The following is a 14,854-nucleotide window of genomic DNA, read 5'->3' as shown; positions in this document are numbered from 1 at the left end:
AACACACCTTTGCATCTGTAAAAAATAATAAAGTCACAACTGGCTTTCAAAATATAAAATCATCCCAGCAGCTGTGAACTTTGCTTGAACACCATTAAGCTCCTATATCACCAGGCTAAGTTGATATTTGATATTTTATTCTTGTTTTTCTTATTTATGTGTGGGAAAATGTACTGTAACTGGATGACTTGCACAGATTTGCTGAATTAACCATGTGATCTTACATAAGCTGACTAGAGATTTACCTGTGTGTTAAATTCCATGGACCTACTATGAACTGCATCTGCATAGTGCTAAGAATAGTGATTTGGCACTTGATACTGAAGCAACTTCACTCTATATTTATTAACACCTGTGGAAAAATCACATAAATAAATGGTATTTAGTCAGTCCTGTAGGCTGTGACAATGTAACAGTTTGCATTTGATCAATGCTATCTTTTATTCTGGTTTCATGACTGGTTTTGTGACCAAACAGAATTGAAAGCGATGAAATGAGGAATACTTAACACAGGGCAAAGTCTGCATAGACCTTAAGAAAATGAATAAATAATTCAGGCAGGGAACTAATTTGTAAGTTAATGTTTCATGTCAGCCAACTAGTCTCAGACTTATTCTTATAAACTTGAGTAGACAGTAATGCTTATGACAACTGATCAACACCTTTATCCAGTGAAAACTGCAAAATGTTATTAGTTTCCTGTAATCAATATTATCTCTAAATAGAAAAGGGAGGTTACAGCAAGTACTGTCAATAATTTTTTAGATAATATGTTGTAACCACACATGCCTGATACTGATAGCATTCTACCATGTCTCAAAGAGCAACAGGGTCTAAAATAATGTATTCCATTAATGAAGAAGGAAGGATTCTTGTGATAAAAGCAAGAAACCCATTGTAAACCAATTTATTATTCCTGTTATTTGTATCTCACAGCAGATTCAGACATTGCTGTGTGGTTCTCTGTTTAGGCACTGTAACATTGTCACTGCAACATGGATATCATATGCACCAGAATGTCCTTTATGATTTATAATGTTGTATATATATATACACTCACCTAAAGGATTATTAGGAACACCTGTTCAATTTCTCATTAATGCAATTATCTAACCAAACAATCACATGGCAGTTGCTTCAATGCATTTAGGGGTGTGGTCCTGGTCAAGACAATCTCCTGAACTCCAAACTGAATGTCTGAATGGGAAAGAAAGGTGATTTAAGCAATTTTGAGCATGGCATGGTTGTTGGTGCCAGACGGGCCGGTCTGAGTATTTCACAATCTGCTCAGTTACTGGGATTTTCACGCACAACCATTTCTAGGGTTTACAAAGAATGGTGTGAAAAGGGAAAAACATCCAGTATGCGGCAGTCCTGTGGGCGAAAATGCCTTGTTGATGCAAGAGGTCAGAGGAGAATGGGCCGACTGATTCAATCTGATAGAAGAGCAACTTTGACTGAAATAACCACTCGTTACAACCGAGGTATGCAGCAAAGCATTTGTGAAGCCACAACACGTACAACCTTGAGGCGGATGGGCTACAATAGCAGAAGACCCCACCGGGTACCACTCATCTCCACTACAAATAGGAAAAAGAGGCTACAATTTGCACAAGCTCACCAAAATTGGACAGTTGAAGACTGGAAAAATGTTGCCTGGTCTGATGAGTCTCAATTTCTGTTGAGACATTCAGATGGTAGAGTCAGAATTTGGCGTAAACAGAATGAGAACATGGATCCATCATGCCTTGTTACCACTGTGCAGGCTGGTGGTGGTGGTGTAATGGTGTGGGGGATGTTTTCTTGGTACACTTTAGGCCCCTTAGTGCCAATTGGGCATCGTTTAAATGCCACGGCCTACCTGAGCATTGTTTCTGACCATGTCCATCCCTTTATGACCACCATGTACCCATCCTCTGATGGCTACTTCCAGCAGGATAATGCACCATGTCACAAAGGTCGAATCCTTTCAAATTGGTTTCTTGAACATGACAATGAGTTCACTGTACTAAACTGGCCCCCACAGTCACCAGATCTCAACCCAATAGAGCATCTTTGGGATGTGGTGGAACGGGAGCTTCGGGCCTTGGATGTGCATCCCACAAATCTCCATCAACTGCAAGATGCTATCCTATCAATATGGGCCAACATTTCTAAAGAATGCTTTCAGCACCTTGTTGAATCAATGCCACGTAGAATTAAGGCAGTTCTGAAGGCGAAAGGGGGTCAAACACAGTATTAGTATGGTGTTCCTAATAATCCTTTAGGTGAGTGTATATTGAGACATAACATGGTATGAAGAGCTAATGCAGCCACATGATGACACTTCAGTTGACCATGGGAACATGAGTAGTGAACTTCACAAAATGTATCCAATTCATTGGTATACACTTCCGGTCAAAAGTTTTAGAACACCCCCATTTTTCCAGTTTGTATTGAAATGTAAGCAGTTCAAGTCCTGTGAATAACCTGAAATGGTACAAAGGTAAGTGTAAACTGCCAGAGGTTAAAAAGTTTAGGTTACCAAAAACTGAAAAATAATGCACATTTTAGAGTTATATTCTGTGTTACTACACCCTCTTAAACATTATTTGGCAGTGCATAGAAGTTACACTGTGTTCCTACAATGCGCACATCGTTTGAAAGCTTATTCTCTCGGCTACCAGTGCGGTTAATTCTCAAACACATCCAATTTACAGGTTCCGTCATTCAGAGCCAGGGGGGTAAATTAACAGTCTGCTCTTGGGGGGGGTCTCATTCAGACGGTCACAGACCACTCAGTTTTGATCGGTTTTCTTTGCAAATAGGCTTGTTTTGTTCAGAACAACCTAACAATTAATCTTTAATCTATTTGATGTTCTATCAAACACAGAGAAGTTCAGATCCAATTATGTAAAACTGTTGTGTATTAGTTCACTGTAAACAGAGTTTTCCATCTTGACATTTTGAGCTCTACGGGTGTGTGTGTTGCTTCTACCAAAACGTGGATGGTCTTGTTTTGATCAGTAGACTGTCTGGCTCCAGAATATGTTATAATTGTCAATATTTTCAGATATTTACCAAGTATCCCCCCACCCCCCTTTTCAGAATGCCGGGGGTGCGTGTAAATGCTTACATTTCTAACATCGTTAGAAAGCTGAGAGTCTCAGCTTTCATGGGATACCAAACACTTGGCAAACAACACAACAGTGAAGAATAGACATGGGATTAAAGAGAAGCACATGGATTTGGTGCCCTTTTAAGGGTAGCAGAGGGGTTTGTCAACTTAACGGGTTCAATTTTGTTAATCAAAACGATTTCTTTTTTATCTACAATTGTTTATTTGTTCTATGCTTTAATTTCAGAGTACATTGAAACATTCAACTGTGTAAATTTCAATAGAAACTGGAAAAATTTAGGTGTTTTAAAATTTTTGACCGGTAGTGTACATGTGGCATAGAAAAATAATAGTTAATCCACACACTTGGACACTTGTGTGTTGTTGGAGCAGTATTTGGTGAAAATAACAAAAAACTGCTTTAGGGAGGGTAAATATATTATTTTCAGTAATTCTCTCATTTAGAGATTGAAACTTACTTCTCATAACTTTTTGTTGTTGCTGTTTGCACCTGTTGTATTTAATTATATATCTGGCATGAACATGTTATCATGGTGCTTTACAGGACTTTGTTTTTAAGGCTAATTTGCCCTTTCTTATTTATTTCTTACTGTGTATGTATCCTATGATAGTGTAATTGTTTTGCTTTTTGTATACGTAAGTAATGTAAAGTACTTAAGTCAACTATTATGAAAAGAAGGAATTATTAATTTAAGAATTAAAAAACATGGATTACATCAGTTGGTAATACTTTGCATTAAATACGTAAATATTAAATGTGTTTACATCATAATTATTCATAGTATTAGTATTTATGCATTTGGTAGATGCCTTTATACAAAATGATATACAGGGTTTTCAAACAAAAATGTACAGAACACATTTATCGTAGACCTATGTACTGTAGAATTTAAACTTCAAGTGAAATAAATATCATATTCAATTAAAAACCCTTCCTGAACTGATATTGTTGCTTAATTTTCAGTTCCTCCCCTAGCTGTGGGTTGAATTAATGTCTCATTCTCATCTAGCCAGCAAAGATCCAGACTCTCAGACTAAGTGGATTTGAGACCAAATGTACTCTATAAAATAGTTACTGCTTCCCTTTAATTATGGTATATGGCAATCCCCTCAGTTATCAAGACCAACCAGATTCCCATAAGTCTGATGGGAAAAGTAGTGTCAATAGCCAGTCTTGACATAAAAGCACATAATGTGACCTTTCAAAGCAGTGAAATCCCAATTTTAAACCGACATCAGGAAAAACACCATTACTTGGATTCACTTTTGTTGCATACATTATTAATTTTACCCATTTCACAATGCATAACGACAAAGCATTTTACATCTAGTTCTGATGTTCAAGCTTTATTACTTCAGAGGGGAAAATATATCAGTAATTAGCACGTTTGCAAATCTTCTCATTTTTATTAGACAGATTATGAATTTAATAGCAGCAAAACATATACATTTCTCTAATTATCAGCTTATAACACCATCTGCATCAGTGCAGATGAAAAAGTCTTCATATCTAAAAGGGAAACTAGGATTGTGTTGTTTTAGCTGACATCGCTTCAAGCTGCATCATGCCTGCAAAATAAAAAGGAACCCGTAAATAAAATGTAAATAGCTATTATTATCTAATTAATTGGAAAAATGTATGTAAACTTAGCCTTGAGATAAATGTCTTACGAATATAACTCACCCAGAAGCCAATTACTAAATGTTAATACATTATACATGTATGGTGAATACAATTTAAAATACATAGACAATATAATTGATATATTGTGTGAAATAACTTGTTTCTTATATTTTACATATATTTAAACAAATCTTGTAAATACATGTACCACATGAAAATATTGTAATATTCTCAATACAAACTGTTGCATAATGGGTACAATCTTTATCAGCCTTCAGGCCTGGTTCAAGGTCAAGGTGATTCAACCTTTCAATTGCCCACTATTGCTCTAGAAAGAAAGTATATAATGGCTTACCTAACCAGCCGTTTGTACAGCCTCAATGCTTCCTGTGCAACATAGTTAATGAAGGCAGGGTCCTGTACCTCCAGTTCTCCAGGGACAGTCAGAGTAAAGTTATGGGAATCGAGAATATTCACTTCCACCGTAGTGTCTGAAAGAGAGGCGCTCTTTTCTTCCTTATCATTGCGAACCACCTGTGAATTAACAAGGTGGTGAGATCTATAGGAACATATAGATTTCTGGACCTCACAGCCCTGGATACAGTAACACTTGCAACAATACATAGACCCAGGAGAATATATTAATATAATGCCCATGACTGTTCTGATCTCACTTTACCGTTGAGACAGTGAAGACATTCTCAGATTCCACATTGGTGTTGGCCAGCTCAGCCACCCAGCCAAACCGGGCTGCCATGTTTGCCAGCCAGCCCACGGTGTCCTCAGTGTGACGCTGCACGATGTGGAGGATCTCGTCGTACTGCTGGCTGGACACATTGACCAGGCGAGAGACTTCATTCTGCTCGGTGTGTAGCTCTGTCACTCTGGGGCACTCTGATAGTAGAGTAGAGTAGAGGAATTAGAAAGTTTTAGGTCCCAATAATACTTGACTACCACAGTCACCTGACCCAGACTTCTGACCCTATTTGTCTCGATGTCCCATTGGTTGGACCATCTCCTCACATTCAGTTATACCTCAATTTCTGCATCAATGATCTACAGAAGTTCAGATTGACAAAATTGCCTTTTTTCACACAGAATTCAGTTTTATATTGTCATCTCCTACCTTGCAATAGGGTGGTCTGGCACAACTGGCACTTGGTCTGTAGCTGCCAGCACTGCGAGCTTTGTCTGCGCAGGTCTCTGCACAACTGTCTCCTCTGTGATGGCATAAGCGTTGGAAACAACAGCTCTCTTTCTGCTGGGAAGTAAGCAAGAAAACTCAAATAAAGACAATTGTTGTGCAAAATCATAATTTATTTATGTTATATGCTATTTAAAATTATTACAGTGGCTTGGTTATCACACCACCTCCTCAGCATATATAGTACAAACAGATTAGTTAATTAACGTTCCTGTTTGTGCAATAGACAAGGTTTTCCACACACAGACTGTATTTTAACATACCATTTGTTTCTCTCCTTATTTTTGACATCCTGAGTAATTAAAAAGGCCACCGTGAGTACTAAGTTATAGTAGCAATATCTGGTATCTGGAATACTATTTATTTGTGTAAGTACTTCAAATACATCTTCTCTATTTTAATTTTATCTGACTTTATCTGATATGGCAAAAGAAGAACAGCTGCAGCCTATGAGAAGCCATTTTTAACATTTATTCTAAAGTTTGTTGACTCTGGTTTCCCTAGTGAAGCTCATACCAAAGCATCGGTCTATATACAGCATATGATATAGATATATAGAGTATCTGAAATGTCTGAACACAAATAAGAATTACTGATAATCAGTGGGGCTCCTTAAAAACTAATCTGGAAAGTACATGCATGGTAAATATAGCAAAACCATGGAAAAACTGGCACATGACTGTGCAAATATGTTGTGGTAAACCTGGATAAGACAAACTAATTGAACATTGTAATTTAAATAGATTTAAGAATATCAACTTGCCCTTTTCCTTTTCTGATCCGTCTTCCGTGTTCTTGTGAAGATCATCAAAGACCTCGGTTATCACAGAGCTGAAGTCGTCAAACACTGTCCTGCCGAAATCTAAGAAGGACTCGAGCACGTCCTCCAGCCCCAGACCATCAAGAAAGCCTGAATCGTAGGTCTGGGGTGCTGGAGACAGAGGCTTTTCAATGAGCCCTTTAGCCTGTGGGTCCGAGGTGAACATCGCCTGGAAGGCCTGGTCAAACTTCTCTCGCATCTTGTCAAACAGTGCCATGCTTTGGGCATACAAGGAACCCACCTCTGAAAGCAACTGGTTAAAGGAATTCTCAATCTGTACGACTTCTATGTCAAAACTTTCTGAGGTCTGATTAAAAATGAGATCCTGGTTGTCTAGCAAGCTGAACTGGGATGACATTTTTTGGATGAATTCTTTGACCTGTAGGAGGAGACATAGACCAATGCAGTTTCAGTGAAGTAAATCAATCATCCAAGCACTTCTTGAAGAACATCAAATCTATCACTGCACTTTTACCCCCACAGTGGTAGGGTGCTATGTACCTTGGTTGAGAAAGTGGAGAATCCTCTACGACATGTGGAAGTGTAAAATGATTTGCAGGTATCTCGCAGGCAAGGTTTGCATTCCTCCCAGGAAGACTTTAAGGCCTCCTGGCACTGTAGCTCCGCTTCCCCCAGCTTCTGTTGCACCTCTTTAGCCAGCTGGACTGCCCCCTGCAGGAGAATAAGCAGAGGAGAGCTTTTGGGGATCTGTCAAAAGAATATCAGTGCTTCTAATATATGAGAAAATGGTGCTTCGGTGTGATTGATTATGGTATGTGGTATGGGACGTAGTATGGAAACTCATGACATCATGGAGTTTGTGGAATTATCTCTTGTTTCGCAATGGAATGTTTAGTTATAAATTGGGTCCTGAGTGTTTCTCGTCCGCCTATCTTTCTAAGGGAATACATTTATCCCTATCAAGTCAATAGATTAGTAGTCGATAAATTAGTAGCCCGCTGACTTACTGTTGAGCTTGTGATTATTATCAGGAAAAGTAACTGCACTATCTATTTTCTTTCATTATCTGCTTTTTTGTTTGGTCTGACCTGTTTCTTCTCACTGCTGTGTCTCAGAGACTTCATCAGGTGTTCATGTTTCTTCCCATTCTTCTCCATGACTTCTTTCATCTGCTTGACACCGAACAGAGCTCTCTTCATCTCCTCGTCCACATACTTCTCTCCGTCTCTCGACAGCTCTGAACAATCAATCAGAATGTTATTGTGAAATATATTGAAAAGGCTTCAGAACATGAATGTTTTATGGACAAAACAAAAGTGATAACAGTGATAATACTATTACTTTTAACTTATGAATCAATATTGTTTTATATGGCTACATCTTAACTCTTATTATTAGTATTTTGGAGCCCATAAACTGAACCAGACAGAGAGAGAATATATCTTCCCTTTGCATGAGCAAGTCTACCAACTCAACCCACTAGACTTGAGAGGAAATGTGGAATTTAGTTTTGACAACGTGGTTATCCTGTATAATTTAGCATACCATTCTCTATGACAAGCAGAAATCACAGAGAACATTGTTTTTCTCAAAAAGCGAAACGTAAGAATCTATAGGATCTCACGCATTAAGCTCCAGTTAACCATTTGATATTAAATCAAAGTGAAAAGAGTATTAGAGTTAGGCCTATTTCTGCTTTTCAAACATACACTCTCTCTTTCTAGTTTTGAACTGGTAAATGCAATGGGGAAGCCTTAATTTCAAGTCTCTCTTTGAGAAGGAAAACCAGATAAGATTCCAATAGACCAAGGTCTCAGCTAGCATGAATCTACATTTCTGCTAGGTCAGTTTGATAAGTTAATTGATGACTCAGGTTAAATAGCATGGATAAGATGACAAAACAGGTATATGTGCCCTTATTCAGCATACCAGTATTTCCAAAGAGGCAGAAGAATACAGCTGACTGAAAATGCACATATCAAATTGAAAATCACACTCACTTTTAAGCATATCCATGGCCATCTCGTCCTGACTGGGCCCAGGGACTCCCTGAAGGACTCCATGCAAGCCCAGGAGTAGCACTAAGATGAGCAGGGAGCGCATCTTCGATTATCTTTTCAGTCACACCAAGTGAAATTCACTTTTTTAAAAGCAGAAATACTGTGGAAAAAGAAAGAAGTAAATATCAACATAGCTTAAAAAGGAGAGAATCAGTTTTTATTTTTGTGCACTTACCACAGCGTTATGTAATTGCTATAATATAATACAGGCAATGAAATCTGGAACAGTTGTCAATGGTTCACACTTTCATGTTCATTCACACAAAGGATATGTAACGTCCACTAGCGGCGCTATGATTGGCCCTAATGGGGCCTAGACCCTCTGTAAAATGATGACTAAAAAAGTGTTATTTCAATATTAGAATCAATTAGAAACTAAAAATATTAAAATGTCTCCCTCTCAGGAAATATACAAAAATATTCTGAAATGAATTGAAAGTGATTTCATATTGACCATGCAAAAACCATGTACAACCATCTTCATCAATCACAGCAATGCTCTGAGTTTTCGACCAATTGCAAACGATCATGCACAGGCAAGTGTTTTCTTCGCAAACTCATAATTTTGTTCATGCCTCTGCTCCAGGTTTCTGCAGTCAGTATAACGTCCCCTATTGATCTTTATCTTATCGCATTTTAACATAGGCTAAATATAGCTAATTACACTCACATATTTTAATCATTAAAATTCGGCCCATCCACAAATGTCTCTGGCCCACCCCGAAACTGGATACCTGGTACCACTACTGATCACCATCAATTACAATGAGTGTATATCAGTGATGATAAATACATATGTATAACTGTCCTTGTTTAGTCCTTGCAGTAAAAATGACATTGAATATGCTTATACACTCACCTAAAGGATTATTAGGAACACCATACGAATACTGTGTTTGACCCCCTTTCGCCTTCAGAACTGCCTTAATTCTACGTGGCATTGATTCAACAAGGTGCTGAAAGCATTCTTTAGAAATGTTGGCCCATATTGATAGGATAGCATCTTGCAGTTGATGGAGATTTGTGGGATGCACATCCAGGGCACGAAGCTCCCGTTCCACCACATCCCAAAGATGCTCTATTGGGTAGAGATCTGGTGACTGTGGGTGCCAGTTTAGTACAGTGAACTCATTGTCATGTTCAAGAAACCAATTTGAAAGGATTCGACCTTTGTGACATGGTGCATTATCCTGCTGGAAGTAGCCATCAGAGGATGGGTACATGGTGGTCATAAAGGGATGGACATGGTCAGAAACAATGCTCAGGTAGGCCGTGGCATTTAAACGATGCCCAATTGGCACTAAGGGGCCTAAAGTGTGCCAAGAAAACATCCCCCACACCATTACACCACCACCACCAGCCTGCACAGTGGTAACAAGGTATGATGGATCCATGTTCTCATTCTGTTTACGCCAAATTCTGACTCTACCATCTGAATGTCTCAACAGAAATCGAGACTCATCAGACCAGGCAACATTTTTCCAGTCTTCAACTGTCCAATTTTGGTGAGCTTGTGCAAATTGTAGCCTCTTTTTCCTATTTGTAGTGGAGATGAGTGGTACCCGGTGGGGTCTTCTGCTGTTGTAGCCCATTCGCCTCAAGGTTGTACGTGTTGTGGCTTCACAAATGCTTTGCTGCATACCTCGGTTGTAACGAGTGGTTATTTCAGTCAAAGTTGCTCTTCTATCAGCTTGAATCAGTCGGCCCATTCTCCTCTGACCTCTAGCATCAACAAGGCATTTTCGCCCACAGGACTGCCGCATACTGGATGTTTTTCCCTTTTCACACCATTCTTTGTAAACCCTAGAAATGGTTGTGCGTGAAAATCCCAGTAACTGAGCAGATTGTGAAATACTCAGACCGGCCCGTCTGGCACCAACAACCATGCCACGCTCAAAATTGCTTAAATCACCTTTCTTTCCCATTCAGACATTCAGTTTGGAGTTCAGGAGATTGTCTTGACCAGGACCACACCCCTAAATGCATTGAAGCAACTGCCATGTGATTGATTGGTTAGATAATTGCATTAATGAGAAATTGAACAGGTGTTCCTAATAATCCTTTAGGTGAGTGTATTTAATATCTGATATCTGTGCTTTACGTGCTCAGTGCAGTGCTTTTAAATCAGTGCTGTATGTAAGTGTCCACAAGGAGGAATGACTAGCTCTTATTTGCCATTCCCTTTTAGAAACACCAGCCTGAGAGCTAATAACCACAGGAGATTTACACCTCTCACTTAAGTTAAAAACTGATTTTTTATATTGCAAGGGGCACAAAAAAAAAAAACTTAAACACTTGTAACAGCCATATAGTTTGTATATTTTTTTTGTCTTCGGTGTTAAGTTGATGTAATTCTCATTCATAATAGGATGAGTCACAAACAATGAGAAGACATTTCAATCATCAAAGGACACTTTAGGCCTACGTTTGCTTTTTTGGCAAGCATCCCAATGCATTTAGGGTCTCCAATTTTCTGTGTCAAATTATATATTGGAGATCCACTTGGATATTTCTTTTATGCACTATTGATAGAACTGCAATGTTTCACGAGCAGTATGTTAACAAGAGTAGATACATTTTTTTTGTACTGTACTTACTGATATCTTTCTATAATGCCTTGAAGGTCAAATGTAAGGTGTTACATTTGCTGTGTTTCGCTATAACTTGTCCAGCCCATACAACATGTTTTTTTAACTACATTATAAGCAATACAAACAGAAAAGTATAAACTACACATTTCCACAGAGGGCGCCTCACGTTAACAATTTAAAGCATTTCCCTGAATTTTGAAGAAACTGTGCCATATTAAAAATTTATTTAACATTAAACTCCTATTTTGGTTACATTCCTCTGTAATGATGTGTCTTAAAAACCCTAATAATGAAATCTGTGAAATAACAAGAAACAAGGAAAGAATATGAAGTTAATGTATTAGCTTAACAATAGCTTACATACATATAATATTGTCCCCCTTTTTTTTTGGTGTTTTATCATCAGTGACAAAAATCTGTTATTTAAAATATGTCCCTCACTGCTCTCTAGTGGTTAATAGAATATTACAGTCAAAATGCTGTTAGGTCAGCCGTCCCCCAGTATTGATCCTAAAAGGAGGCAGTGACACCTGCACAATACCTAATACAGCCAATTTGTGTCTTAATACTCTTCTCAGTTCTAAAGTACGAGGCAGTTTTGCACAATGAGTTAGAGATATCTGAAACAACTTTATGTTAGTTTTCTTTTCTGTTTTTCAAGAGCAGCTTGACAGTAAATATTAGCTAAGCTATAACAGAAAGAGACTTTCAGACTGTACTTTTAACTACCATACAGTGACTTACTCTGTCAAGCTGCTTATAAGCATATGTAGCAAAGGTAGCAGGTAGCAAAGAAAAGATGATCACTACTCAAAAGTGAATTACTGTGAGTTAAAACAAACCAATCTTCATATAAAATAAGCTAAGTCAAATAATACAAGTTGTGTTCTGACACCTTCCTATCAGAACCAGCATTAACTTTTTCAGCAGTTTGAGCTACAGTAGCTCGTCTGTTGGATCGGACCACACAGGCCAGCCTTCGCTCCCCACGTGCATCAATGAGCCTTGGCGGCCCATGATCCTGTCACCGGTTCACCGCTTTTCCTTCCTTGGACCACTTTTGATAGGTACTGACCACTGCAGACCGGGAACACCCCACAAGAGCTGCAGTTTTGGAGATGCTCTGACCCAGTCGTCTAGCCTTCACAATTTGGCCCTTGTCAAAGTCGCTCAGATCCTTACGCTTGCCCATTTTTCCTGCTTCTAACACATCGACTTTGAGGACAAAATGCTTCACTTGCTGCCTAATATATCCCACCCACTGACAGGTGCCATGATAACGAGATTATCAGTGTTATTCACTTCACCTGTCAGTGGTCATAATGTTATGGCTGATCGGTGTATATATATATATATATATATATATATATATATATATATATATATATATATATATATATATATATATATATATATATATATATATATATATATATATATGTGAACTGTGTATTTGTCTGACGCCAATGTATTTGCTACTTCTATTCATTATTATCATGAGTTTAATTTTGTGTTTTATAGAACTCAATAACTCTGAAAATCTGATTCAAGCTGACTCTGTTCAGTTGACTGATTTTGTATTTCAGCTTCAGTAAAGACTTCAGTTTAACAGTTACAAGGCTTCATACTACCAAACAGGAATTGGAATTTGAAAAGATTGGATTTAAGGACCAAAACTAGGTCACTGACACACTTTCAGACAAGCTTGTCTTTGTTGTTGTTGTTGTCTTTTAATTTATATCACCTTACATGTTTCTTGTGTCGCATGATCCAATCTTTCAAGACTGACTTGAACAAGTGGCAAAACTAAACCTTTGTGCTGTGTCAGATATTTTATACTGAGTTTTATCACAGATAATGTACTTACTGAAATACAGAAGCCTGTGCTATAGATCAGTATTGCATGAAGTACAATACATTGATTGACTTTTAAGCAGCAATACACTAGAAAAGAACAGGGAAACAGCTAGGTCCAGAATTATGGACTGCTGGTTAAAAGCTAATAATAATATTATTCAAAAGGTTTTATATTATCATTGTCTCACTGATTAAATGGGTGCAATCACATCTATATAGGCACAAATTATACCCTGTGTTTATGTCTTGCTTAATCTATCATCTTACAAGAAGTGCAGTGCTGTCTCTCATAGCAGGATAATGTCTCAAAACAGAGCCCAATTTAACACGATAATACCCTTATACAAGACTGATGAAAAAGGCTAACACAAGTAAACATAGTAATACTGTATTTGGTGCTCAGATCCAGTTCAAAAACATATTTAAAATAGATAAATAAATAAATTAAATTAAATTAAATAACAATATCTCTCAAATAAAAACAATCAATCAACCAAAGAAACAATAAAACAGTAAGGACAGGTCAATCCTAAAATTTCTGAGCTGCGACAAACAGATAGCACCCTCATTGTATTGCATCTATATTTATTCAAGTGGTCATTTGTCATTTAACATCAGAACATTAAAATTTAATCTCCCTACTTGAGATATTTGCTAAATTGTAAAATAATATCCTAAAAGATGTGAACAATAAAACACAATATAAGTATTAAGTATAGGATTTACTATGTAACACATACATGAACTAAAGCATTAATGCTGCAATGCCGCTTTTACATCAATTTAACTGACATTCATATTGTTTGTGATGACACATTGCTATGCTACTATAAAATGATAACATTTTACCCTGAGATTCGGCACTTCAACCTTCAGCAAACACCGTCAACCCGGTCTTGTGTTGTGTTTACCAAGGATTTGTCTATTTATATGTAGCTGCTCAGTATAAATCCTATTAAGGTCTTTGTGCTATTGTGAAAATTAACTGTGACTAAGGTATAAGTACAGTTTGTTTAGGAAGTAGCCTACTCAGAGCACAGAACTAGAATGAGAAAAAATAAGCAAAATAATGCTGGTTGATGGGTAATGTTGGTCAGTGCTTCTATACATATTTATTTCACTCGAGGTCGGTCAGTTCATTTTTGCGAGGATCAGTACTTACACTGTCCTCACTGTGCTGTAAACAAGGCTGGACGCATATGGAGGAGAAATGAGCAACTTTATGTTCAAAAGCAGGCGGTGGCACAGTGGCCTGCTGTTTATTATCAGTCAAGTAATATGAAATAGTCAGTAAGTAGTATATAAAATGGGGGAATTGAAATAATTGTTGTTAGTCTAATATTATTATTACTATTATTATAAACCAGTGGCTCTCAGACCTGGTCGTGGCAGGACACTGACCCTGCTGGTTTTTGTTCCAACTGAACTCTCAATTACCTAATTGAACCCTTAATTTGATTACATTTTAATCTTTAAATTGTGTAACTGATAAAAAGTTGGTTCCTTAATAAGATAATAATTTCCTTATACAATTTTATACTTAACTTAAAACCCCTACTGTTAAAAATAATTAAAAGGCTCTGATTTAGGAAATTAATAGTTCAATTAAGTAATTGAGA

At 37.5% G+C, this 14,854-nt stretch overlaps 1 protein-coding gene across 1 annotated transcript; it reads right to left on the bottom strand.

The window, feature by feature from the left end:
- Positions 1 to 4,449: 4,449 nt before the first annotated feature.
- clul1 (clusterin-like 1 (retinal)) lies at positions 4,450 to 14,158 on the bottom strand. Its single transcript, XM_066723409.1, has 9 exons — positions 14,085 to 14,158; positions 8,728 to 8,887; positions 7,816 to 7,964; positions 7,268 to 7,438; positions 6,706 to 7,145; positions 5,869 to 5,996; positions 5,422 to 5,636; positions 5,098 to 5,276; positions 4,450 to 4,687 (listed from the first exon to the last, which is right to left on the bottom strand). Exons 2-9 carry the CDS (start codon positions 8,828 to 8,830, stop codon positions 4,672 to 4,674), a joined length of 1,401 nt encoding a protein of 466 aa, XP_066579506.1. The 5' UTR covers positions 8,831 to 8,887; positions 14,085 to 14,158; the 3' UTR covers positions 4,450 to 4,671.
- Between the last annotated feature and the right edge of the window lie 696 nt (positions 14,159 to 14,854).

Source organism: Amia ocellicauda, chromosome 2 (genome assembly GCF_036373705.1).
Source record: "Amia ocellicauda isolate fAmiCal2 chromosome 2, fAmiCal2.hap1, whole genome shotgun sequence".
NCBI lineage: Eukaryota > Metazoa > Chordata > Actinopteri > Amiiformes > Amiidae > Amia > Amia ocellicauda.
The sequence above is the reverse complement of the archived record's forward strand: the minus strand, read 5'-3'. Positions and strand labels throughout refer to the sequence as shown.

Bases quoted from the DNA above. Each gene is read 5' to 3' on its own strand.
- clul1 (XM_066723409.1), bottom strand. From the start codon at position 8,830: ATGCGCTCCCTGCTCATCTTAGTGCTACTCCTGGGCTTGCATGGAGTC. The intron at 7,439-7,815 runs GTCAGACCAAAC...ATTCTCCTGCAG, and splicing joins ACAGCAGTGAGAAGAAACAG to GGGGCAGTCCAGCTGGCTAA. The intron at 5,637-5,868 runs GTAGGAGATGAC...CTCTACTATCAG, and splicing joins CCAGACCACCCTATTGCAAG to AGTGCCCCAGAGTGACAGAG.